The following is a 26277-nucleotide window of genomic DNA, read 5'->3' on the forward strand; positions in this document are numbered from 1 at the left end:
GGATGCTGTGTTTCCCCACACACACCAGGATGCAGGGGGGGTTGGGGTACCCCTCTCAGCATCAGCATTCTCCAAGAGGTTTGGGTGCCTGGTGTGCCCCATGGCACAAGGGATGAGCCCAAAGTTAGGGAAACTGAGGCAGGCACTAGCAAGGCCAGCTTCTACACTGGGAATGTCTTTCCCTCCACCTCCTAAACCCCTCCCCAGCATCCACACCAACCACGGGGAGACCAGCAGCAGGAATGCAAAGGCAGGGCAATAAAAAGGAGTCTTATCAAGGCCCAGCAGAGCCAACAGCCAGCGCCAAGGAGGGGAGGAGAACAGGAGGGAGAGGAGGAGAAATGGATGGGGGTCGGGAAGGGGGGGGGAAGACGACGACAACAAAAAAGGAAAAAAAAAGAAGCAACAAAAAAAACCAACCCACCCTTAACCCCGGGATCGCTTATCATTCAGGCTGCATCAGGCATCTTGAAAGTGCAGACACAAAAATGTAATGTCATAACATTCCCAGTTCAATAACCTTTGCTTCACGAGACGGCTTGAACTGTCAGAGGAGCTGGGAGGTAAATATTTCAGCACACAGGGGCACAGAATGCAAAGGCAGGGAGGAAAAGGGGAGGAGAGGGGAAGGGGAGGGGTCAGCCCCAGCTTTCCCCCCACCCCAAGCTCGCCTCGACACGTTCAAATATCCCCCTGCTGTAAATCCCAGGCGGTGCTGGGGAAAGGCCGTGGCAGGGATAAAATACGAGCAGATATAAAGGCAGACACCTTTATTGTTCAGCAAAGTCTCCCAACAAGTTATGAACCCCCAGCTTGACCCTAACCCATCATCTTGTTATACGATGGAAATAAAGCCGGTGCCTGGAGCCTGGGCTGGACAGGAGTAGGGAAGTGCAAACAAAACTCATCCTGCCTCCTCCTAGGGGAATCCTGGGGGCAATTTGACTTCCCTGCATCCAACATCCACCCTTGAGTGGCTGAGAGAGGCATTGGATGCCTCTGTAGGTGAGGAGAAAGGAGCAGTGGCTGTGAGGGGATGGCAGAGCAGCTGGGGACCAGGGGCAGAGGGCATCGGAGGGGGGGCAGAGATAACACCCAACAGAAAAAAACCCTGCCCAGCAGCAGTGCTGGAAAATTTGGGAAGGTGCTGGAACCAGGGCTGTGCATCGAGCTGGGATGCATGATATGGCATGGAGAGAAGCAGCAGTGCCCTGTGCATCCGAGGGGGATAAAGAACATGACATGGATGGTAGCAGTGCCCTGTGCATCCAAGGGGGCTGCATGGCACAGCACAGAGCCCTCTGCATCCGAGGGGGATGCAGAACATGGCATGGAGGGCAGCAGCAGTGCCCTGAGCATCTGGGGGGGATGCATGGCACAGCACAGAGCCCTGTGCATATGAGGGGGATGCAGAACATTACATGGAGGGCAGCAGCAGTGCCCTGTAAATCCAAGGGGGATGCAGAACATGGCATGGAGGGCAGCAGCAGTGCCCTGTGCATCCAAGGGGGCTACATAGCCCAGCACAGAGCCCCGTGCATCTGATGGGGCTGCAGAGCACAGCAAGGCCCCGCAGGCAGCAGCAGTACCCAGCAGCTTGCACACCCCGTGCATGGCACAAGCCACACACCCCCAGGTGCCAGTGGGTGACAACCAGAGAGAGCCACCTGCCTGCAGCTGTGCTGGCTCTGCAGAAAGGTTTTACCACCTCCCAGCAGGATTCTGCACCCCGGAAGATTAACAGAGCCAGGAGGTCCTCCCGCGGCGGAGCAGCAGCGTGGCAAGCGCCCAAACCCCCAACCACAGCGCGGCCGCCCCGCCCCGTCGAGGGCGTCGGAGGGGGCAGAGGGCAGGAGCAGGAGCCAGGAACAGTTAAACGTCGCCCGCGTGGGGCGTGTGGCAACAAGAACCCGTCGCACCCTCCCCGAAACACCTGCTAAGGGCGAGCTGGCAGCGGGGGGAGCGCCCGGGGCGAGCGGGAGGAGCGGCGGCAGCGGGGAGCACGCCAAAGCCCGCAGCAAGAAGCGGCATGTCTGCAGCTTTGGCAGCACAACAGAGAGCAGGTGACAAGCGCGCCGGCGGTCGCTTTATTACAGGAAGCGAGCACGCAAGCATCTGACGCCGCTCTGCCCGAAGAAAAAAGAAATAATTAAAGTAAAAACAAAAACCAAAAACCCCGAAGCGCAACAAATTAACGCACACCCCCCCCCCCATCATCATCATCATCACTTCGCCCTAAAGCCTCTTGCCCTCCCCGCAAAACGTTTTGCATCCCACCCTGGTGCCAGCACAGCCTGGCCCTCCATCACCACACCAGCATCACTGCGAGGGGCAAGAAAAATCCCAAGGGAGTAGGGGGCGGAAAAAAATAATAATTTTTTTTTTTAATCCACATGATGCGTATGGTTTTGTGTGTGTGTGTGCGTGCCACAAACATTTCTCCTTGGCAAACACTCCCCGAGACAACAAAAATTAGCCGCCCCTGCACCCGCTCCCGCGCCGCCCCGCTCCTCTGACACAGCAATTAGAGGCAGGCATTAATATTTAAATATTGCCAGCTCCAGAGAAGGGAAATCAAATAAAAACGCCAGCGTGCCGGCAGCACATCAAGCTCCTGGGTGCATGGAAGCAGAGGATGGGAAGGGGGAGGGTGTGTGTGGAATGTGTCTGTGTCTGTGTGTGGGTCTGCCACACTGGGAGGGATGTTGGGGCACCACTGCCACGGGGTGACCCCCTTTCTGGATCAAACCCAAGGATGGTGGCAAGCAAAGGGGAGCAAGTGGCAAGCAAGGAGCAAACAAGTGGCAAGCAAACAGCGGTTGATGCTCCAACCAGTCTCAGTGAGGCTGGGGGGGAAGGGGGGTTGCAACATGCACCCCAACCCCATGCTGGCCAAGCTTTAGGGGTCCACGCAAGGCTCCCCACTAGAGATAAAAGTGTTGAGGCTGGGGGAACACACACACACAGCCTGGTTGCCCCCCCCCTTCAAGGTCCCACGGGTGCTAAGAGGCGGACGTCGGCGCAGCAAAGCGGATTTACTGCTCAACGCAAGGGGCTTTAGAGGCAATAAACTTTCCCTCCTCTTGACTTAAATGGATTTGAAACTTCAAAAAGGATGAAGGAGGAGGAAGGGGGAGGAGGAAGGGGAGGGGGGGGGGCAAGCTGCCAAGTGACCGCCCCCAAAAGGGGCTGATGACCCCCCCCCAGGGGTTGTAGGGGGGAGTAGGTCAAGGAAGGGGGGTTGGGGGAGAGTGGGAGCTGGGGCCAAGGGAGATAAGGGTTGGGGGTTGGGGAGGTGGGGGGATGCTGCCTGCCCTTGCAGAAGGCCCCACGATAAGGTGGCCCCACGTCTATCAGCCGGGGCGCGCTTCCTCCCACCCCGCGGTGCAACCGACGGTGGGGTGCTGGGAATGGGGGGGGTGGAGGGAATGACATGGGATGGTTTGGTGTCTGTGTGTCTGTGTGTGTCCCCTCCCCATCCTCCTCTACTCCTGGCTGAGGGCCAGGCAAGGCACGAGGCACAGCAAGGGCTATTTCAAGGGCAATCCCCCTGGCATCCTGCCCGGGTAGCTGCAGCCTGCCAAGCTCTGGCCAGGCTGTCAGCCATGCTGCCCCCCCCTCCCTGCCCCAACCTTTACCCTGGCATCCAGAACCCCCCCCACCTTGGGGTCACCACCCCCCACCTCGCCTCTGAGCAACACTGGGCCATGTTGGGTCTCCCTGGCCTGGGAGGTTGAAGGTAGAAGCAGGTGAAGGGCATTTGGCTCCCCACCCACTGGGCTGGCACTGCTGGGGGGTCACAGGGGTGACCCACAGTGCCACACCCCCCACGATGTGGGGTGGGAGCACCCACAGCCTTGCACCTAATGGGAAGACACCTCCCTGCAGGCACCACTCACCCAGACCCCCCCCCCAAAAAAAAACCTGGGGGTTACAGCAGACACCAGGGTGAGGGGCAGCACCTGGGGGGGGGCGGTTGGAGAACAGGAGCAGGGGAGCAGAGATTAAAAATGTCACCACCTTCCTTGAGCCAAGCCCCACAACCTGCAGCCCTTCCGGGTGTTGGGCACATCAGGAAGTGATAAACTGTCCTGTATGTGTTGTGTGGTGTGTGTTGTGTGTTTGTGTGGACCCCCTCCCCGTCACCCCGGCAAGCCTGGCCCCCCGCCAAAGCCACTGTCTCCCGCTGTAATGCTCCCTGCCCCGCCGCCAGCGCACGCACGCACCCACCCACCCAGCCTCCCCATCACCCAAAAAAAAACAAACCAGCCCGTGCCTGCACACACGAACGCAGGCACGGGAGGGGGGGGGGACGGGGACGTGCAGGCACACGCTCGTGAACGCGCACGCACCCTGGTGTGAACCCAAGAAGGTGCGGGGAGGGGGGACACCCACACTCGTGGGCCACAGGGCTGCCCTCGTGTGAGCCCTGCAACACGCGTGTGCACAAACGGGGGTTGGTGTGTGTGTGTGTGTGTGTGTGTGTGTGTGTGCACACGTGTGTGTGTGTCCCGGCCCCTGCACCCCATCGCACCCAGCACCGCTTTGCTCACACTTCCCACCAGGTTGCACAAGCTCCCCCTGGGGCGCACCCACGAACGCAGCGGGGGGGTGCTTCCCCCCCTCCTCCTCCTCCTCCTCCCTCCCCACGCTGGCGCAGGCGCGGGGGGAGCCGCTGCCTTCCCGCTTGGGTCCTTTTTTTTTTTTTCCCTTCTTCTTTCCCTGTTAAATCTCACCCTGGTTACTGCAACAAGCAACACCCCCTTCCCCCCCAGCACCCAACTCGCAGCTTCAGGATGCTCTGCTCCAAGAGGATGGGTGCTGGAGGAGGAGGAAAGGGAAGGAGCCAGGCGCTCGCCCTGCTGCTCCGAGGCGCCTGCCCTGGGTTTGGGGACAGGAGCTGGGTGCTGGCACTGGTACAACCATGGCAAAATTTGTGGCGGCACAAACAGAGGGCATGAGGGCGGCGGGTGAACCGGCCGGGCCCCGGGGCGAAGGGCAAGGCAGGCAGCACAGGTAGGGGTGGAAAAGCGAGGATGGAGCAGAGCAATAAAAGACGGCGGCAGCAGACGAGGGAGCCGGGAAGAGACGCCAGGGCGGGTGTCATCACCCCGACGGGGTGTGCGGTGGCCGGGCGTCCCCATGTCAGGCAGCACAGTTTGTTTGGAAACAAGCTCCTTCTTTCCCAGCATCATAAATGTCTGGGAAGATGGGTAATACCGGAGCTACCCGCGGTGCGTGGGTAAACTGAGGCACGGCCCTGTGGCAGCTCACTGCACACTCAGCTCAGGAAAGTTACAGAGGGGAAAGCAAGGAGACACAGCAAGGTTGGTGCCACCAGGCGAGCCCCACACACCCCCATGCCCTGCCAGCCTAGGGGAAATGACCAAAAGGTCCCTGTGCAATGTGGGACACAGGCGAATGAAAACCTCGACCAACACCAGAGCCTGAGGTCACAGCACCCAGCAGGTCCCATCTCCCCCCCTGCATCCACCAGGAGACACAGCAGCTGGACCCACCACCCCAGGGTGACCTTCATATCCCCCCATGCCCAGGGTGACCCCCATCTCACACAAAACGGGGTCCCCCCAAGCCCAGGTGACCTCTACCCCACAAGACAGGGTGCTGAAGCCCAGAGTGAATTCTTGCCCCCCATGCCATGGGTCCCCGAATTCCAGCATGACCTCATGCCCCCAAACCACACATTCCACAAACCCAAGACAACCTCCACAGGATGACCCACAGGATGGAGTCCCCCCAAGATAAGCTATGACCTCTCACCACAACAGGGTCCCCCAAAGCTCAGGATAAATTTCCATCCCCCAAATGAAGGGTGCCCCCCCCAAGCCCAGGGTGACCTGTGCTGCCACACCATGGGGTCCTCCCAACTCCAGGTGACTTCTGTTCCCCCACACCATTAGGCCTCAAAAGTTCAGAGTAACTTCTGTCCCCTACACCATGGAGTTCCCCAGGCTCGGGGCAAACCTCTGCCTTCCACACAACAGGGTTCCTCAACCCCACAGTAACCTCCATCCCCCAAGCTGACTGCCAGGGAGACCTCCACATCCCACACAACAGGGACTCCCAGGCCCAGAGCAACCTCCACCCTTCCCCACCATTGGGAGTCTCCCAACTCCCAGGCTGACCTTTACCTCCCCACACAACTGGGGTCCCCCAAGCCCGGAGTAACCTCCATTCCTTCCGTGTCCCCCAACTCCAGGGTGGCCTCTGCCCACCCCTTCCTTCATGGGGACCCCCCCAACTCCACCGTGACCTCCGCCTTCCCCACGACGGGGTCTCTCACCTCCCTAAACCCGGGTGGACCCCGACCCCCGGTGTGACCTCCATCCCCCCCGGACCCTCGACTAGCAGCAGAGACGAATCCATCGGGGAGGGGGGGCGAGGCGGTGAGAGCGGCGGGAACACACGGGAACCCATCCCACCCCTCCAGCAAAGCCACCCCTGTCCCCCCCACACCCCCGTCACGGCGCTGGGAGGGGATACCGGGGAGAGGGATACGGGGGGGGTGGGTGGGGGGCAACACTCACCCGTCGGCCGCGCTGTCCAGCGGGAGCTGCGCTCCTCCATGGGCAAGAGCGGTGGAAGGAACGGAGCGAAGCGGAGCGCCGAGTAGAGCTTTTTTTTTTTTTTTTTTTTTTTTTTCACCCCCCCACAACCCCACCCCCCCCACCTCTTCTTCAACCACTCCGCGCCGCTTCCTGCTTCCCTCGGCGCCCGCCCCGCCGCCCCGGGAAGCCGCACGGCTGGAGCGTGACTCACCGGGGGCCGGGCCGGGCAGGCAGGGCCCCGACGGGGGCGGGGAGAGGAGGGGGGGAAGGACGAAGGGCTGGCACCTTCCCCTGGGGGAGGGAGGGCAGCGAGAGGGGGGGATTCCCTAAAACAGAAGGGGAGGGGACACAACATCACCCCCCCCCAAGCCCCCGCTCCCATAAAAGCGGTCACGGGGTCGCCTGAAGAGGGATGCTGGGGAAGGGGTGCACTAGGGAGTATTGGTGCCCCCCCCCTACCCTCCCTCAGGAATTAGGGTGACCCCAATGGGGCTGTCCCCCACTAGTGCTGTGTTTGGGGGGGCCCCACGCCCTTCTTCCATCACCCCTCAAATTTAGCTCGGCACCCCAGGGATCGATGGGGGCAAGAGGTTGATGGCACCCAACCCTTTGACCCCCCACACCAAAACCGCTCAGACCTCCACTAGGACACCCCCAAACCTGTGGTGGTAAGAGCCCAGGGTGGTCCCAGCCCCAGAACTGCTCAGACCCCCACTAGGACACCCCAGACCCGTCATGGCAAGAGCCCAGGGTGGTTCCAGCCCCTGCAGAGATTAGGGGTATCCTCAGGATGGCCCCCTCCATGCACCCAATGCCCACTGCATTTCCAGCATGGGGGTAAGAATGGGGATCCTCTGGATGGGGAACACCATGGTCCCCCCTGTGGCACCCCACCAGCACCCCGCAGGCTCTGCCTGCACCCAGGTTTGGAGACACCAGTGAAACCAGTGGGGTGGGGCTGATCCCAGTGGCAAGCAGAGGGAAGTTGCTGATCATTTACCAGACATTACAAGCTGTGCTGGTCAGCTCTGCATGCCGGACAGGCTCGGCAGGCTCAGACAGGCAGGACCCCAATCCTCCCCAGGCAGAAGGGAGTCTCCAGCAAGGAATTTGTCCCAACACTGCCAGCCATAAACATGTGTCTCTGCCGGAGGAGACACCAGGCCACGGCAGGGATGGTTTCACAGCAGGCCAGAATAACCCACGTGTCTGTGACAGGGCACCCCAAAATACCCATCCAGCCACCCCTGAGCTTGCTGCCCCACCACACAACCCACCCACCCACTCAAACCCTTCCTGGCTCACCCTCATCTCTGCTCCCTCTCCATCCTCCTCCTCTTCCTCCACCAGGCCCCCACTGCCAGCCACACCAGTGCTGCCCATGGCACTGGTGCTGCCCACACCTCCCCAGCCCTTCTCACCAGCCACTGCCAACGCTTTCACCCCCCACACACACACACAGCCTCCTTTTCCCTGTTCTATTTTAAATTTTTATTGCATTCTTTTTAAAGAATACAAGAGGAACAAATGCCCTTATCAGCAATTCTCACAAGGTATAAAGAGCTGCTTTTATCTCCCTGCCTTTACTAATCTAGAGAGAAGCCAATGCCTGTTAATTTTTTTAATTTTCCTAGTGACTGCATTTGTGGCTTCGTCAGCATCCATCCCCACATGCTCCTCCTTGTCCCAGCCTGGCAAGCCCGGTGGTACCGGCCCAGCAGTGGCAAGCACAGCTCACGCTTTTGCAACCACAAAAGGAGTTTCACGTGTCAGAAGTCCTCGGTGTCACAAGAGGCACCCTGGGACGTGCCACCACCAGCTGGAAGCACCAAAAATATTGGTGCCACATCCATCCTCCCCACCCCCCCGGGGGAGATGCTCTGCCTGGCCACCGGGATGCTGCTGGAGCGAGTCCCCATCCTTGGCACTGGGATGAATTCCTGCACCAAGCCAGCCAGCTGTCACTGTCACCCGCTCCAGGCAAGGTCCCCGTGGGGGCAACAGGGGGGGTTCACCCCTGTCCTGTTGGCCCCCCCTCGTGGATAAGGGAGGGTGGGGGCACGGGCCGCCCGCAGAGCAGGGCTGGGAGCGCCGGCAGCCGGCCGCGGTGCACAGATGAGATGTGGCAGGCGTGTAACAAGCCATTAGTCACTGTCACCTTTGCCCGGCAGCCACTGGCAGGGTAATAAATCCCGAGCTGACTCCGGCAGGCCCGTTCCAGGCCACGGCTCCCAGCTTGCTGCCGGCTGGGCTGTGAGCAGCTTGCAAATGCCTCCTGCCCTCCCCCCCAACCCTCCCGGGGAGGGACACATCGCCTCGAGGGATCCCCAAGCGGTGCCAGATCCCTGTGGGGATGAGTGATGGACACGCTGGATCACGGCATTCCCTGCGAGTGCCTTTCCCGGGGGTCACAGCAGGGGTCACGAAATCCCTCTCCCAACCAAGCAGCCCCCCTGGAACCAACACCACCCACTGCGGATCCCCTGCCTGCCCCAGATCCCCAAATTCCTGCCCTTCCTCAGCTCCCTGCCCGCTGCACCTTGCGGTTCCTGGCTCTCCCCATCCCAGCACCAGGAACCGGTACCGGCGGTTGCTGCCAGATCAAAGCAGCCTGGCGTGGCACGGCACAGCACGGCACGGCACGGCGCGCCCGCCGGGAAGGGGCTGGCAAACAAACCAGTCCAGGGAGGTGGCAGGAGGAGGAAGCACGCGTGATACCTCTCCCAAAAAATGCTGCTGCTCCTGACGGACCAGGTGGCTGAGTCCCAGGAGAGCCGTGGCCTGGCCCAACCCCCGGGGCCCCCCAACTCCCTGGCGTGGCCAGCCCAACGCTGTGGCTCTCCGTGGGCTGACTCACAGCCCTGGGGACAGCGGGCAGGGACTGAGGTGCCGCTGGGGTCACCTCCCTGCTGAGGTTTTAGAGATCCGAACCGCTGGGAGCAGACCTCAGTTAGAAGACCCCAAACCAGGCTGAGGTTACACATCAAGAATGGCATCCCCCACCCCACCCGGGACCCCCCTGATGATCACCTACTTGTAGCTCCAGCGTCCAGGCTCTCCACATCCAAACCCGTTCTCTGGATGATGTCCTGGGCAGTGTTTCCCCCGTCCCTGGGCTCCTCTCCCCGGTGCTGGCCGCCCGGTGCCGTGGCTCGCTGGCAGCAGGCTTGGTGGCAGCTGTCTCGAGGGACGAAGAGGACACCTAGAAGAAGAGCAGGACAGAGAGTCAGTGCCTTTCCTGACAAGGCCAGGCACACTGGGGGGCTGAGGGGGGTACTGGGGTGCAGAGACACAGGATGCTTTTGTTTTCCTGCCGGACGGTGCACGTGGCCGGCGCAGGGAGCCGCACGCCAGCCCAGTGCCGCGGGGCTACAGCTGGATCCGGCCGATGGTTCCCAGCAAGAAGGCTGGAGCAGGGAAGGGGGGAGAGGACATGAATCAAAGCAGCGTCCCCCCTCGCTCACCGGCTGCAGCTGGCTGGTTAGACAGCTCCCGATTACTCAGTGTTTACTCGAGATCAACAACCCCTCCATCACCATCCCTGCCGGGCGAGGCGAATGTGCCCGAGGGACAGGGACGGCACTGCCGCTGCTTCAGGTTGGGGACAGTCACCCTTCCCTGACCTTGGGCGTCCCCCAGCACTGCCGTGGCCCCGTGTGTGGTTGTAGCTGTCACCTCCCGTGTCAGGCGTGCCCAGGAACACAGCTCGGGCTGTTGAGGTTGACGTTTATCTTGGGTAAAGTGACAGCCAGCAATGCCACCTACATCCAGGCACCGTCACACCGCCCCGGGATGGACGCATGGACAACCTGGCCCCGGGTCCCAGTGCAACCCCAGGATGATGCTGTGCCCACCCCGGGCATGGTGGCTTGCTGGTGACCTCTCTTTCCACCATAGGTGACACCCCCAGGAAACACCTGGCTCCTGATTTGGGGACATTAGGGTCAGGGTTGCAGCACACCAAGGATTTTCTGCTAATCTTTTTTTTTTTTTTTCCCTCAGGGTCAGTCCTACAAAGGGGGAAAGCCAAAACGAGATGGATGGGAGGTGAATTTTTTGCTGGGATGCCCTTAGCCTCAACGAGCCCCACACGTATAAATTTACTGCTCGTGTCTCAGAAAGGTTTAATTTATGGGATCCATATGGCAGCACCGCACAACCGTGAGCACTCCCTACATCCCACGAGTCCTCGAGTGCCACCACCTACCAGCTCCACCTGGTGGGGTGCCACCAGCTGCCCGAGTGATGTTCTTCCCCTTCCCAATGCCTGACAGAAGGTGACTGTCACAGCAAGCAGGGGACAAGCCCAGGGGGCGGTCGCCATTCCTGAAAGCTTGAGGTGTGCTCTTTGGAGGTGGCAGGGCCGTGTCCCCAAGGTCCCAGGGGGGATGCCATGATGCCACCGCCAGCAGCAGGCAGCATTCCTCTACCTGTGGGCACGGCAAAGGGCCGGGGTGCACTTTGATACCCAGAGCAACTAATGATTAATTAACATTAATCATCCCCCCTGCCATGCGTCACAGTGGCGTTGGGCAAGACAGAGCCAGGGAGCTGCGGGCTGGGCTGGGATCACGGTGGGGAAAGCAGATTTCAGCAGGGGGGTTACTGCACCAAGCCTGGCACCCTCCTGCTCCCCGGGCAGCCCAGGCAGCACCCTTGACCCCAACCCACCCATCAGCCCCATGGCAGTTGCCACCCTTTCTCTTTTCCCACTGGGGGATGCTGAAATGTGAGAGCACCAAAGATGGGTCTACCTACCAAGAGACAGAAGCCAGGATCTGTGTTGTGTGTGTCCCCATCCCCGGTGTCTGTGCCCCCTGGGACCCCCCAGGCAGCAGTCGGAGCCAGGGAGGAGCATTGGCCGCCTCCTTGCTTTAACTTCACCCCGTGCTATCTGTCAGCAAATCATCCCCGGTTACACAGATAAGGAATAATTGATGCAAAGGAGCCATCTGTTTGGAACACGGAATATCTGCTCAATTAGGAGGGATCTGTCCACCCAGATAAAGCATCGAGGCAGCCCGAGGAGGAGGAGGAGGAGGAGGAGGGGGGAAGGGGGGGCTTTCTCCCTGAGCACATCCTCAAAGACTCACCCCCCCAATTAAGAGATGAATGGGTTGATTCGGGTGCTAATTTGCTGAGCAGCACCCGAGGTGCTCAGGCAGAGGTGGGGCTGGAAGGATGCTCTGCCACCAGAGCCACTCTTGGCTCCAGTGGCAGGCTGTGTCACAGCCAGGGGACACCGATGCAGCCAAGGGCAGGGACTGCTGTCCCCGTGTCCCTCCCTCCCTGCCAAGGGCACCTTCCCTTCTGCTCCCATCATGGGGCTAAATACCTGCCATGACACCCAGCTCCCCCCCTGGCCTTGGGTGGTGGTGACAGAGAGGGAAAGCCAAAGCCCTTGGCTGCTCTCTGGTGAGGGATCCAGCACACCAGCACATTCCCTGTTGCCTTGGGGACACCCGAAAAACGTGGCTGCCCTGTTTGAACCTACACAGCACCCACACAGCCCCTATTTCTACCCTCTGAGCTAGCAGCACCCCAGAACCTCCCCTCTCCCCAGCAGCCAGGGCACTGGGGGGGGGATATGGTCACATTGCTTCATCTCTTGGCTGGCATCACCCTGGCACGGTGGTGGGCACGCACCAGAGATGGGTTTTGGCACAACCTGCATGCAAACCTCCCACAAGTGAGCAAGGACTGAGGTGGGGAGGATGCTGGGCATGGGGGGGCCCCATCCTGCACCTCCCGGGAGGATGGCAGAGAGCTGGCTGCAGAAGGAGCCTTGGCATAGGGGGAAATAGAAAGAATAAAAGGCAATTCTGGAGTGTTTAGGGCTCCCCCCAAATCCCCTTTGTTGGGGAGGCCACCAAGAGCCCCCCCAGCTCAGGCAGGGGCTTTGTCACCACTCAGGAGGTTTCAGCTGCTCTTCCCCCCAGGGAGCCTTTGCCCTCCTCCTCCTCCCAGTGGCTAAAACCAGAGGGGTTTCCCCAAAAAGCCTCAGATTTTGTCCCAAAGACACGGTGCACCCCACGGGTCACCCTTTGGGTCCTTGTCACCCTGGCGGGTGCCCGCAGGGGTGGTGGTGGCCAGCCCCCATCACCACGTGTTTAAAGTTTCTCCTCCGTGTTTGCTGGCGGAAAAGTTGGAACCTGCAATTACAGCTGTGCAAACCCCTCATTAAAAAGGGGAAAGGAAGGGAGGGTGGGGGGGGAAGGGGAAAAAAAAAAAAAAAAAGGAAAAAAGACACAAAAGGCTCCAGAGAGGAGACACACGGGGCCATTAACCCTTCCCAAGCCGGGGATGTACCTAACCCCCCACCTTAATGTGGCTGCAGGGGTCCCACCACCAGACCCACGAGCCCATGCCCGCAGCCACGGGTGCCACACCCCCACTCTGGGCTCGGGGGTGTCACGGCACGGCCAAAGTCCCCGTTGGCGCCCGCGTGGGCACTGCTGTGGCTGTGCCGGAGCCGTTTGTCACCAGCAGGGCTGCGGTTCCCCTGGGCTCTCCGGCAGCGCGGCGGCGACGCCTTGCCGCAGGGAGCCCACACATTATGTTCCCACTCAGCTCCCAGCTGCCCCCAGACCCCCCCAGGGTGCTGCCTCCTTCCCCAGCACCAGGACCCGCTGCAGAGCCCGGGCAGTGGGGCAGGCAGGGATGGAGGGGGCTGGATGCCACATGGAGTGAGGATGCTATGAAGGGAGGTACCAGTGCCCCCAGCACACAAACGCAGAGGTCAGGCTGTGCTGTGAGTTCCAGGGAGCACAGGAAAGGGGGAAAAGCCTGGTGGGAAACTCCTCCCCCCCTTCTCATCACCGCAGCCCACCCTAAACCGTGGCAGAGGGAGCACCCAGTGGTGGGTGCAGCACCACAGCACTCGCTGCCACCCTGAGGTCACCCCCAGGACCCCATCCTCAGCCTCACCCTGTGGCCACCCCCCCCTCATGCACCTTATTCCTAGGGAGCAACGGGTCCCTGTGTCATCCTCCCATTCCTGAATGTCATGTGTGTGTGTCCTGTCCCCGTCCTCCTCCCCCCGGTGCCACCATCTCCCTGTGACAGCCAGCTAACGAGCTGCAAGCTGCAATTTGGGTTATATATAGCCCCAAAGTGACTGCATCTAATTGCTCCAGCCCGCACCGGCCCCGCCACCGGGTCTGGGTGCTGGGCACGGGGTGGGTGGCACGTGCTCTGTCACCCACCAGGCCATCCTCCCGTGTGACACCCCCCCTGGCCCCGAGACACCCCCCAAGCATCACCCCATCCCACAGCAGGGCTGTTCTCACCAGCTTTGTGCCAGCCCATAAGCGGCTTTGGCTAAAGCTGCCGTCCCAGCCCGTCCCAGCCAGAGGCTCTAAGGAGCTTTTGTGCCCTCTCATTAAGGGGTTCTGACCCGGGGGCCGCGGGGTGCAGCACCCAGCACCCCCTTGCTGTGAGCCATGGGCTCCAGCCAACTGCTCCAGTGACCCGGGAAGGGAGAAGGATGAAGGGAGAAGGGTGGGAGGAGAGGGATGAAGAGGGGTGGGGAAAGGGATAGGGATGAGAGGGATGGGGGAGAGAGGGATAGAGGGATAGGAGAGAGGGATGGGGGGAGAAGAATGAAGATGGATGTAGGAGAGGGATGAGGATGGATGGGGAGGAAGAGGGATGGGGAGGAAGAGGGATGGGGGGGAAGAGGGATGGGGGGGAAGAGGGATGGGGGGAAGAGGGATGGGGGGAAGAGGGATGGGGGGAAGAGGGATGGGGGGAAGAGGGATGGGGGGGAAGAGGGATGGGGGGGAAGAGGGATGGGGGGGAAGAGGGATGGGGGGAGAGGGATGGGGGGAAGAGGGATGGGGGGGAGAGATAGAGGTGAGACGGATGGGGGAAGAAGGATGGGGGAGATGGATGGGGGGGCAGATGGATGGGGGGGACAGGGATGAGGAGGAGAAGGATGAGGGGGAGAGGGAGGGAGGGACGAAGGAAGAGAGAGGGATGGAGGGAGGTGGTCCTGCTGCCAGCCCCCCCGTCCCTTTGTGGCAGCCCCATCCCCTCGCAGCAGCTGCCAGGCGAGGCAGCGGGCGCGCAGATGCAGCCGGGCTTGTGGGGGGGGGAGAGGGAGGGGGTTTGGTGGTGATGGGGGGGGGTGGGGGTTCCCCCGCAGAGGCTCCCTGTGCCGGAGGGGTGAGAAGAAGCGGCCCCCGTGAGCAGCCGCCGGCGGGGACTGGGAAGGGAGGGGGGGGGAGGTGGAGATGGAGATGGAGGAGGAGGAGGAGAAGGAGGAGGAGGGGGGGGGGGATGCCTGGAGCTGCAAATTGTTTGCCAGCTTCCTCGAGACAGGCACAATGGAGGGCGCGCAGGCGGATCTGGGGTCAGGGGTGAGAGCAGCAATAAGTGGTTTATGCCTTTTGTGAAGAGGCTGAACTGACAGCTCGCTGGATTAACAAAGACGTCCTCTGTTCCCGGGCAGGTCATGTGGAAAGCGCTGCGCCGACCCCTGTCACTTCTTTTTTTTGCAAGAACAGACATTTGTTCGCCAAGCAAACGGGGAGGTGATGGAGGGGGAGGCGAGGAAAGGGGAGGGAAGTGCTGGGGGCGGGGGGGAGGGAAGGGGGTGGGATAGGGGCAGGCAGCCGCTCGCTCCCGGCTTTCCTCCAGCGCCCGGGGTGGAAGCAGCGGCAGCTGCTTCGGCAGCCCCGGCCACATCGCGTTTCCCCCCTGCCCCGTGCCTCAGTTTCCCCGGGCTGTGGGACGAGCCACGGCTGGTGGTGATGCACGAGGTCCCCAAGGGATGGTGGCACTTCCACCGCGCTGTCCGGGGGTTGCTGGGTCCCGTGTTGCCCCATTTCCACACCAAGAGCCCCCCACGCTCGCCATCCCTGGCAGGATGAGACCCGCAGCCTGCTCGGGGCCAGCGCAGTCCCCGGCACAGCACAGAGCCCTTGCTTCTATCTGCCAGTCCTTACCGAGCAGGGAAACTGAGGCAGGGGAGGATGCAAGCATCCCATCCATGCTGGTGGCAGCCAGCCCCTCCTCTCCTGGCACTGCAAGGGGCAGTGGCCCCACAGGGAACAACCAGCTCTCCCAAATCCACAAAACTTTCCCCAGAGCTGCTCAGCACAGAGCCTTCACCACCATCACTACGCTCCAGAGTAAACAGCTCAAAAAATACCATTCCATACTGAGACAAACTGTAACCGGGCAGGCTGCAGCCACCGTCCCCTCACCCCACCACCCTAAATACCTGACACTACCCTTAAGGGACTTTTCACTCTGGAAAACCCCACCTGCCCCACCACAGATCATATTTTCGGCGCATTCCCACACCCACGGCGCGCTCAGGGGTAAACTGAGGCAGGGAGGGAGGAACAGTCAGGCAAGGGGACCCCATCCCATTCAGGGGGGGCAATCCCAGGCGTGGGGGGTGACCCGTTTGTGAGGTGGTGGCATTAAAGCCTCAGTGGGGTGGGTGGGGAGTGTGTGTTCCACCCCCCCACCCCTTCTCCATCCAGCCGGGCAGCTTAGCGCCGGTTCTCAGCTCCCTCCTGCCATCTAAAGACAGACTTCCCACCAGGGCTGGCACTTCCTTAAGCCTCAGATTAATCACACACCATCTGCAAAGGGAAATTTTAATGCAGGATAATACCTGCAGCACACACTTGGCCCTGTCACTGCGTGCCCCTGGGCACCAAGTGTCAAGTCCCTTCCAGCTTCACCGTGTCCCTCCAGAGGGGATTTTTTTTGGTTTTCTTTTTTTTTTTGGAGGGGGATGCACAGTGGTAGCCAAGGTAGAGAGAATCGTGGGATCTTTCAGGTGGGAAAAGACCCTTGGGATCATCGAGTCCAACCATCATTCTTACTCTACAAAGTTCTCCCCTAAACCATACTCCCACACCACATCTAACTGACCCGTAAACACATCCAGGGATGGTGACCCAACCACCTCTCTGGGCAGCCTATTTCAGTGTCTGGATGTCCCCAGCCTCCCCGCTGTCCCCTCCTGGCATGAGGACACACGTGGGAGCTGCACCACTGGCCACCCCTTCCGCATTGGCTCCTGTGTCCCCCCCTGAGGACATCCAAGTGCTTGGGGTGATCCAACCACCACCCCTCCTGCTTAATTACTTCAAGTGATTACAAGTCTCTTCATCAAGACAGGAGATTAGACCTTGCAGCCTGGACCAATCTTCCCATATGGGACCTTTCCCTGTCCCCATTTTTAGGGCCCAACCCCACAGAGGTGGCCTAGGTGACCTTGCCCCCCCCGCCTCCCAACTTGGTGAAGTCCCCAGGCCAGCAGCAGAGATCTGGGGTCACCCAGGCTGTCCCCAGGGATGGTGGGGACAGAGCTATCCTGAGTGTCACCCAGGGGCAGGAGAGATGCCAGGTATGGCTCAGCAGGGAGGAGGGATGCTGGAGGGGGGGACAGTGCACCCCAAAGGTGGGGGGATAGAGATGAAGCACCCACCTGCTGACTCAGCACCCTGATGGATGACACCAGGTTACAGGTCCCTGCTCAGGTCAGGAGGGAAAGGAGCCAAGGAAGCTTTCTGCCTCCCAACCTGGAGAATTTATAGCCAGGACTCTGTGAGAGGCTGAGTAATTAGTGCTGGGGAGGGAGATGGCTGAATCAGCACCCACCAACCAGCACCCAAGGCATGGAGATGGAGCAGGGGGGATCAAGCAGCCCCCCAGGATACAGGGGGCAAAGGGTGACCCAGCAGTTCCTACCTGTGTGTGTGTGGGGGTCATTCCTACAGCTCTGAAGACAGAAGGAAAGCTGGCTAGCTCAGCATCCCATCCTGGACCTGGCAGAGCACCTGAGTTGGTCCCTCAAGGTGTCACTTTGGGATGCAGCTATGGCACCTAAAGGCCCCCCCCCATCCTTCTCACTTCAACACAAGCATCACTCTGGTCCTCTTTTCCCAACCAGGATACTGCATCCCAGGATAGTCCTCTCTTCCCGGCCTGGCTGCTGCATCTCAAGATGCTCAAAAACCCTGGGATGCCCCCAAAATTCACCCAGCCATGCCCGGGCAGCCCTCAGCTTTCCAGAGTCCATCGATTTCCCAGGATTGGGAATGGCAGGGCTGGCTCAGCCTGCTCAGAGGCTGATTACAGCCATTTCCCTGCCCGTTCATTCCCCCCCCCCCCCTTCCCTACTGTCTGCCTCCTGCCTCCGTCTGCTGCCTGCTTTTTACGAGGGCCATTTCCAAGAGGTCGCTGGAAATAGATTTTTATCACCTCGTGATAAATATCGTTTACGGTGACATTACTGCTCGGAGCAGCCGGGTGGAGGAGGGAAGGAGAGAGGGAAAGAGGGAGGGAGGGAGGAGCAGGCAGGCAGGCGGACGCCTGCTCAGAGCCCCCGGCTCGGTGGGGGCATCAGCCTGGGCTCTTTTTTGTCCCTGTCCCCATCCTGGCAGGTTCGGGCAGAGCTAAACCCCAGCACCCATCCATCTCTCCGGGAGGCAGGAAAAGAGGGAGCTGCATCATTAGCCCCGCGCGCCATTAAGCACTTAAAAAGCCATCGGAATAAGCTGCATCATTAGCTGACAAGCCAGCTGGGAGGGATGCAAGGCAGCACTGGGGGGAAACCGAGTCTGGAAAAGGGGATCCCACCACCCTACGTGCTCTGTGGGGTGCCCAGGAACCCCCTGGGAGAGACGGTTGGGTGCCCCAAGTGCACCGGGGAAAGAGGGGGGAAGAACAACCCCCCCCTTCCTGCACAGGGCTGGAAAATTAGGGGCTTTCAAGAGCTGATGCATCACTTGTGCAGGGATGAAGCTGCTGGGCACCTCTCCAGAGGGACTTTTCAGCGGGGAGAACCAGCTCCAGGCTCATCCTCCCTCACCAAAAAAAAAAAAAAAAAAAAAAAGGAAAAAAAAACCACAAAAAAACCCCCACCTGCTGGGCTGAGAACTGCAAACTCACGACAGCCATGGCAGCAGTAACCAGGGGAGCACAGTGGGTCCTGCCAAGCCGTGCCCACAAGCAGCTGCCTCTGGCAAAGGGCACGGAGAGCAGGCAGGGGGCCAAGGCCAACCCCCTGCCCACACACAGCGCCAGGGACACAGCCACCCCCTGGGATTGGGGGGGACACGCACAGACACACCAACAATCAGGCCTTTCACCAGCCCCAGGGTGGGGGTGTCACCTGCAGGGACAGAGCCACAGAGGTCCCCAGGGGGTCACCCTGCAAGAAAAGCCAGGGTGCAGGATGGCAGTGAGCCTGCAACGCCTGCCAAAAATCTGGGTTTCTCTCCCCAAACCTTGGCTCCCTGGGGTGAGCCACTGCCTGCCCTGCTGCCTCAGTTTCCCCAGGGCTGGTGGGGATGCCAAGGGGTTGGGCAGCCAGAGGGGGAGCCCAGCTCTGGTTTTTTGGCTGCTTCTTGGGAAGCTGACATAGTGCAGAGTTTGGCAAGGGGGGGGGGGGGCTTTGTATGGGGACAGTGGCAGCAGCCACCTGCCACCAACCCCTGCAGTGGCATTGCTACTCCCACCTTCCTCTGCTTCCCACACCTGCCAGGCAGAAAATAATCCCCCGCCCCCCCCCAAAAAAAAAAAAAAAAAAAAGGGCCAGCCCGACCACCAAGGTGTCATGGGGTGGGGGCTGCATGGGGACAGCCAGCCCTATGTGACAAGGGTGGTGTCCACCCTGCTCCTTTCTCCACGGCAGGGATGTCACCTGCAGATGCTGTGCCAGTTCTGTCCCCCTACCCAGGACCTCTGCACCCCTTGCCAAGGCTGAGGGGTTCCCCTGAGACCCCCACAGCCAGATGTGTGCCACTGGTTAGCATGAAAAAGGGGGCAAGTGGCTCGGTGGCCCCCAGGGCCAGCCCCCACCACCACCTCGTGGCTCCAGAAGCCACCACTGGAGCCAGGACACCCTGGCCAGGGCCACCTCGGTGGTGGTCACGGTGACCTTCTGTGTGGCCACACGCTGTCACCAGCCCAGCACTTGGCCTGGCACATGATGGCTGTGGCCAAGGCAAGCCCTTGGCTTGGCAACTGCCTTTGCCAGGCCACTTGCCCACGGCTCCCATAGCCCACTCTCCCCTGGCGCTGGCTCTCGGAGATGGGGACAGACAGACGGACAGACAGCAAGGCCACAGCCCCCCCTGAGCACCCTGCCCCAAGCCCTGGGGAGGGGGCTTGGCATCCTCTGACTTGGGGACAAGAACAGGGATGCTCCCAGGGCCACCAGCATCCCTTAACAGGGGGACAGCTCCAACTCAGCACCCAGGGGGACAGGGGGAGGGATTTACCCCCCATCACCCCCAAACAGACCTTACACTGCCAGGGGGACAGCAGCCACATGGACCCAAGTCCTTCGTCCCCCTCCTCCCCTCCAAGTGCTGATGTTTCCCCCCAAAAAACCCCCACCCCACGCAGGGCCCTGTTGGGGTGCAAAAAGGCCATTTGACTACTTTGGGTTTAAAAAAAAAATAATTAAAAACTCTGCAAAGTTTGCAGCAAGTTATACAAAGCACCCCCCAACCCCGGATACCCACGGGGGGGTTGGTGGGGGGTTCCCCACTCCATGTATTCACCCACATCCCCCCGGAGCAGAGGCACCCCGTTCCCCCCCCAGCTCAGCAACCTCCACCTGGCAGCCTGGGGGGGGGTCACACACATCTGGATGGGGGGTGCATCCTCCATCCTCCCCCCCCAGAAGGACCCCCCCACAGCAGCTAGTGGAGGGCACACACGTGGGGGGGGGGATACATCCTTATCCTTCACACACCCCCCCAAGCAAGAATACCCCCCCACCTCACAGCTTGTGGAGGTCACACAATTCAGGTAGGGGGGTGGTGTAAAAGATGTAACCCCCCCAAAAAAAAACCCCAAAACACATCGCAGCTTTGGGGAGGGGGGGAGCACACAAATCCACTGTGTGTGTGTGTGGGGGGGTTTACATCCTCCCCCCCCTCCCAACAAGGATCCCCCTCTCCAGCAAAGCCAGGGTTGGCGCGGTTCCCCCCCTTATCCCAAGCAGGGTTGAGGAGAGGGGGGGTTTGCGGAGGGGGGGGGCGGAAAGTAGAGGCAGCTGCCTGCCCTGCACCTACCTGCGGGCAGCGGTAGCGGGTGCGGGCAGGAGCGGTGACCCCGGCGGCTGCGAGCGGGAGGAGGCGACGCGGCGGAACACGCACGATCAAATCCCCGAGCCGCCGGCAAGAGGAGGCGGGGGGGGGGGGTGAGGGAGGGGGGAAAGGGGTTGGAAAAATAAAATAAAAAAAAAAAAGGTGTGGGACACACACACACACACACACGCAGTGAAGGTGGGGCAAAGAGGGAGGGGGGTCAGGGTAATTAATAACCGAGCAAAAAAGCACTTACCCCCCTCCCCGGGGCTCGCCACCGTGCCGCGGGGGTGACTGGAGGGTGGTGTTGGGGGGGATCAAAGGAGGGAGAGGAAAAAAAAAAAAAAAAAAAAAAAGGGGAAGGGGGGGGTGGTTGGAGTAAAAAAAAAAAAAAAAAAAAAAGGGGGGGGGTCCTCGCCAGCCCCCGCTGCCTGCCACAACAAAGAGCCAGACACAACAAAAGCAGCATATGGCCAGAGCCGCGCGGGGCTGTAAATTAAACATAAAGGGAAGATTAGATAATTAATGAGCGCTCCCGGGCCGGCCTCGGGGGGAGGGGGCTGCCTGCTGCGGGGGGACACCCTCCCCCCCCCTTCTCCTCCCCTTCCCTCTCACTCAGGCCCGACGGGGAGGGGGCCCATGGGGAGGGAGGAGGTCGGGGGGGCACCTGTTGGGAGGGGAGGATGGGCAGGGGTCGGAGCCAACCTCGGCAGCTGCTCCGGGGGGCAGCGCAGCCAGACCCCCAGAGCCTAAGAGGATTAGCGGGGGGCGACAACTCCCCCCTCCCTCCCTGGAAAACAGAGCTGAAGGTGCAGGGGTGGGGAGGGGGGTGGGGGCGGCCCCAGTCCGCCTCCCGTGGGGTCCTACCTCTGCCCCAGCATCCCCGGGGGGGGCGGCATCACTGCTTCCCAACCCCTCGAGGAGTGGGATCCCATGCAGGGATTCGGTGGATGGAGGCACGGCTCAGCATCCCCCCCCCCGGAAGGGAACAGAGACCTCTGCGATGCTCAAAAGCACATGGGAGGAAGGGAAACTGAGGCAGGAAGGGGAAACTGAGGCAGAAGGGTGGGCAGCCAGTCTGTGCTGGTGGCTCAAACCTGTATGGGGAGGGATTGGGTCGAGCCTTGTGATCCCGGGACATCACCACTCCGGCAGGAATCAATGGAAAGGGGGGGGGGGTACCCTTAGAAAGGGGGTGCCAGAAAGGCTGTCAGGCTCCTCAGCCCGTGGAAAGAGTTAATCCCATTATTGGCAGGCTCACAGATGGCGGCTGCACCATTCCCCTGCTTAGCAGATTGAACAGATAAGGTGGGAGGGAGGGAGGGAGGGAAGGAGGTAGGGGGGTGGTCCTCCTCCCTCAAATACACACACAGCAGGGGCAGGGGAGGGGGGTGGGGGGGCAATGAACACACACACACATCACCCCTCTCCAAGCCATCAGAGTCCAAAACCACCCCAATCACCGAGGGGATGCTGCTCTGCTCCCCAGGGGCACTGCCAAAGGGTGCTGAGCCTGCAGGATGAGGCCCCTGTGCATCCTTTGCAAATATTCAAGCCCTTTCATCCTGCCCAGCCCCGTGCAAGGCAGGGGACTTGGGGACAGCAGTCCTGGTTTCTCCAGGAGGTCAGGGGGCCAGGTCCTACTCCCCTCCTCTCCCCCCTCCCTTCAGCTCTGGGATGTATTTGAGCAGCTGCTCCCAGCACTTGGGAGGTGGCATCAGAGGCAGTGTTGGAGCTTGGGACTAGGGAGGGTGGGAAAAGGCTGGAAGGAAGCCAGGAATTGAGAGGTTGGAGCATCCCAGAGCAGGAATGGAAAGGACAACAAAAAAAAAGGGGAAAAAAAAAAGAAAAAAAAGAAAAAAAAAAGATGGGAGAGCTGGCTAGAGGGATGGATGGATGGATGGATGGATGGAGGGAGGGAGGGAGGGATGAACAGGATGGATGGGAGCCAACATCTCCTCGTGGCTTCACCACTGGCACGCAGCCCCAGGACTCAGCCCTGCCACGAGCTCTGCAGGCCTCAGCGACCTCCACCCCCCAAACATTTCCCACCACAAATCCCCCCCCTCCCTCCAAACCCTGGAGCCCCCAGATAACCCCAGGAACAGCTGCCAGGCCCCAGCAGTGCCCAGCCCAGCCCCAGTGGGCAGGATGAGGCCAGCAGCCTCCAAAGCAAACCAGCCCACTCTTCCTTTCAAGCTGTTGCAAAACACTGCTGCCTTTGATTCTGTGGGCAGCTCGGCAGCTCAGGGCAAACAGCGAGGCCCTGGCACCCTACAAACCCCCCCCACCCCCCAAACACGGCCACCCACACCAGCTCACCCCCACCCCCCCAAAAAAAACCCCGGAGGGGAGGGACACCCCAGGGCTGGGGAGGGCACATCCCTTGCAGAAGGCTCTGACGTTGCCATGCTGGAGGTTGCCACGGCAATGGGGAAGTGGGAATCTGGGTGGAAAAAAGGGGGGGCAAGGGGGGATGCAATCCTGTAGGGTTGAAGGGGGCATAGCACAGTGCTGGGACCCTCCCTGCAGAGCCTCAGCGTGCAATGGGTGGTGGGTTGGGGTACTGCAGCACCCCCATAATCCCCCCCCCCAAATCTTCTCTGGGCAGGGAATAAGGATGCAGCCAGCTCCCTCCCACTGGCATCTCTCCCCGGGGGGGCTGCTGGCAGGTTTGGCGGTGCAGGAACACGGGCACTGGAGCAAAGATGTCCCCAGAATGCCACACAGTTTGTCCCAGTAGCAGCGACCCTGAGACAAACCCATACCCCCCAGTAAGAGGGGACAGCCCCAAAACCTTGGGGACACACTGAGAAAGCCCCAGTGGGCACCCCGTCCATGCAAAGGGGTGCCAAGACCCATGATCTGGGGGTTCAGGACAAGACCCCAACAGGGTCAGAGCTGCCAGGAGGGAGAGGAGCAGGCTGCTCATCAGCCCTTTCCGTGCCTCAGTTTCCCCTGCCATTAAGGCCTCCCTGGCTGCAGGCAGGAATGCTGCAGGCAGGAATGCTGCAGGCAGGGCTCCCAGTAACCCCCCCAGCCCCATGGCTCACCCAGACGCCAGCCCTGCCATCCAACCTGCTCCAGCACAGCTCCTGACACACCTGGCTGAGCCACCCTACCCCCTGGGGCACAGGACAGGGGGGGCCTGGTGCCCAAACTGCCAGCACCCCAGCTCCAAGCACCCCCTGGATAGTTTAGGAGCCTTCTTTGCACCTTGTGAGCCCTTTGCACCTTCTGGGCCGGGGGCCAAACCCCTCCCTGAGGAGCCTCAAGGCACTCAGAGCATCCTCAGAGCCAAACCCCACTGCTCCCCAAAACCAGATGGGTGCCAAGCTCCAGGGATGCTCAGCCATCCCCAGGGGGGGTGGGGGGTGCCCCATTCGTGCAGCGTGGCACAGGGACCCCCACCCTCCCCTGCCAAGCTGCTCCCCCTCCCCACTGGCAGCACAGTTTCCATCTCAGAAAGATCTGAGGCTCCATCAGCTTGGGAGCAGACAGGTTGAGGCTGGGAGCTGCCTTCCCCCTGCCAGCCCAGACACTGCTCCCAGGGGACTAATACCGGCATGTAAATATTAGATACTTTTGTCTCCTCTGAGACCAATTACACAAATCGTGGCAGCTCCCGCAGGACTCTCCTCTCCTACTTACTGTATCATCATTAACAGCTTATTAGAGAACAGCTGCTCAAAGAAGGGGGGATAAAAAAAAAAGGAAAAAAAAAAAAAAGGAAAAAGAAAAAAAAAAAACGCAAACCACAAACCCACACACAAGAGGAGGAGACCGTGCACACAGGGGGGGCAAAGTGGGAAGGGTGACCCTGCTCCAGGGCACCCACACTTATCCCTGCCATGCCACCAGCAACCCCAGTGGTGGTGGGACCTGGGACCAAGGCAAAACTGGGTCTGGGATCCCCTGTGGGCTTCCAGGGAGGAGCAAAGTGTCCCCAGGGGGGTGTGGTGGCTGGGGACAAGGGGGAGGTGGCTGCAGGACCTCCAGGGAGAGAAGGAGGAAGAGTGAAGCCACCAAAGCATCCAGGCACCCTGTGGGCTGGAAGGTCCCTTTAGGAGGGAGGTGCCTGTCACCCAAAGTCATCCCGGGGTAGCAGGAGGGGACAGATCTCATAGCAGAGTGATTGGGGGGGGGATGTGGTCCCACTGGCAGGGCTAGGGAGGGGGCTGGAGGCTGTTTGGGGTCCTGCTTCCCTGAGGGTGTTCTCCTCCAGCCTCCCCCCACGCCAGGGAGGGGACACAGAAGGTTTGGGACCAACCCCCCAGCATGGCACAACCCTGCCCGAAGGGTGAGGGCTCCCCAAACCAACTCCAACATCATTAAAAACTGCAGTCACCAGGAGCCAGCTCCCCCTCATCCCCCCCCTCCCGGTCCCCTGCGGGAGATCTAGGTCGGGACAGGAGGACAAAGGTGTTTTGGGGGACACCTCGGGGGGGGTGAAGCTCTGGGTGCAATTAGGCAGCATCAATCCCCCCCCTCCGGCGAACGATGTCCCCTGAGACCACCGGGGGGGCCCCAGTGGGTGTCACCCCAGGGTGGCGGTGGGCAGGTGGCCCTATCGGGGAGCTTCGTGTCCCCAGGAGGATGTCACGACATGCTTCTGGTGCGCTCTAGCGTCAGGCAGCATTAATGCATTGCCCGCACCGCGCAGCAGCACCGCGCAACGCGCACATGTGCGGGGACGCTTGGCACGGCCACCAAAACCCCCCCTCAGCCCCCCCCAAGGGGACAAGGCCACCTCGCCCATGCATAGGTGACCTTGCAGAGCAGATAAGCCACCCGGGGGGGCAGGAAAGCAATGGAACCATCCTGAGTGGTGACAGATGCATGGCGGCGGGAGGGGCGGGGGGGGGACACGCCAGGAGGGGGGGGACATAAGAGGAGGGGGCTCCCCAGGGTTTTCGGGGGGCGGCAAGGCGAGCAGGGAGGTAGCAGCTTCCCGTCTGATTGCTAATTATCCTCGTTATTTCGTGTCAGACACTTTATGAAGCACCGGAGTGATTTGCTCTCTCCCTGTAATTAGGCACGGCGCAATTACCATCTCATTCAAGTTCAAGCTCCGCGTCCTCACGACCTTCCCGGCCTCGACATGATGTCTCTGCTCAGCCCTCCAGGGCCCCATCATCCTCCCGGTGTCTTGTGTGTGTCCCTCCTTCCCCCCAGTGCCCGGTTCTCAGAGGGGACAGGGGTACCACATCCTCACCTGGCAGGAGGATGGGGTACACAGCACCCCATGCCCCCTCCCCCCCCAAACAAAAACAAAAAAAATGACAAATAAACCCCAAACTAAACGCGATGCCAACCCCCCCAAGTCAGGTCTGGGGTCCCCGTGACAGTCCCCAAGTCTCAAGCATCCTTGGGCCCCAGTTTTGGCCACAGCAGAACTGGGGGCAGGGCTGAGCCTCCTGCTCATGCCCAGCTCCAGGCCAGCTGCCACTTTGTCCCCCCTAGGGTCATTTTAGACCCCATGAGATGTATTTAAACACTCCTACCAACCTCAGCATCCGTTCCCGGGGGGGAGGGGGGACCATAGCAACCCAGGAACAACCACGGAGCAAAGAGACCACCTCTGGAAAAAAAAAAAATTAAAAAATAGAAAAAATGAGGGCAGAAGCCCAGGCGAGCAGTGG

General features: G+C 60.8%; 1 protein-coding gene across 1 annotated transcript in view; it reads right to left on the minus strand.

Annotated features, from left to right (window-relative positions):
- The window catches only part of LOC115598957, a 55939-nt gene that overhangs the window by 14002 nt on the left and 15660 nt on the right, over positions 1-26277 (minus strand). Inside the window, exon 2 of the mRNA XM_030458016.1 lies at positions 9604-9771. Within this exon, the coding sequence (XP_030313876.1) occupies positions 9604-9771 (168 nt within the window). The remainder of the gene's footprint in view (positions 1-9603; positions 9772-26277) is intronic.

This window comes from Calypte anna, chromosome 11, assembly GCF_003957555.1.
Source record: "Calypte anna isolate BGI_N300 chromosome 11, bCalAnn1_v1.p, whole genome shotgun sequence".
NCBI lineage: Eukaryota > Metazoa > Chordata > Aves > Apodiformes > Trochilidae > Calypte > Calypte anna.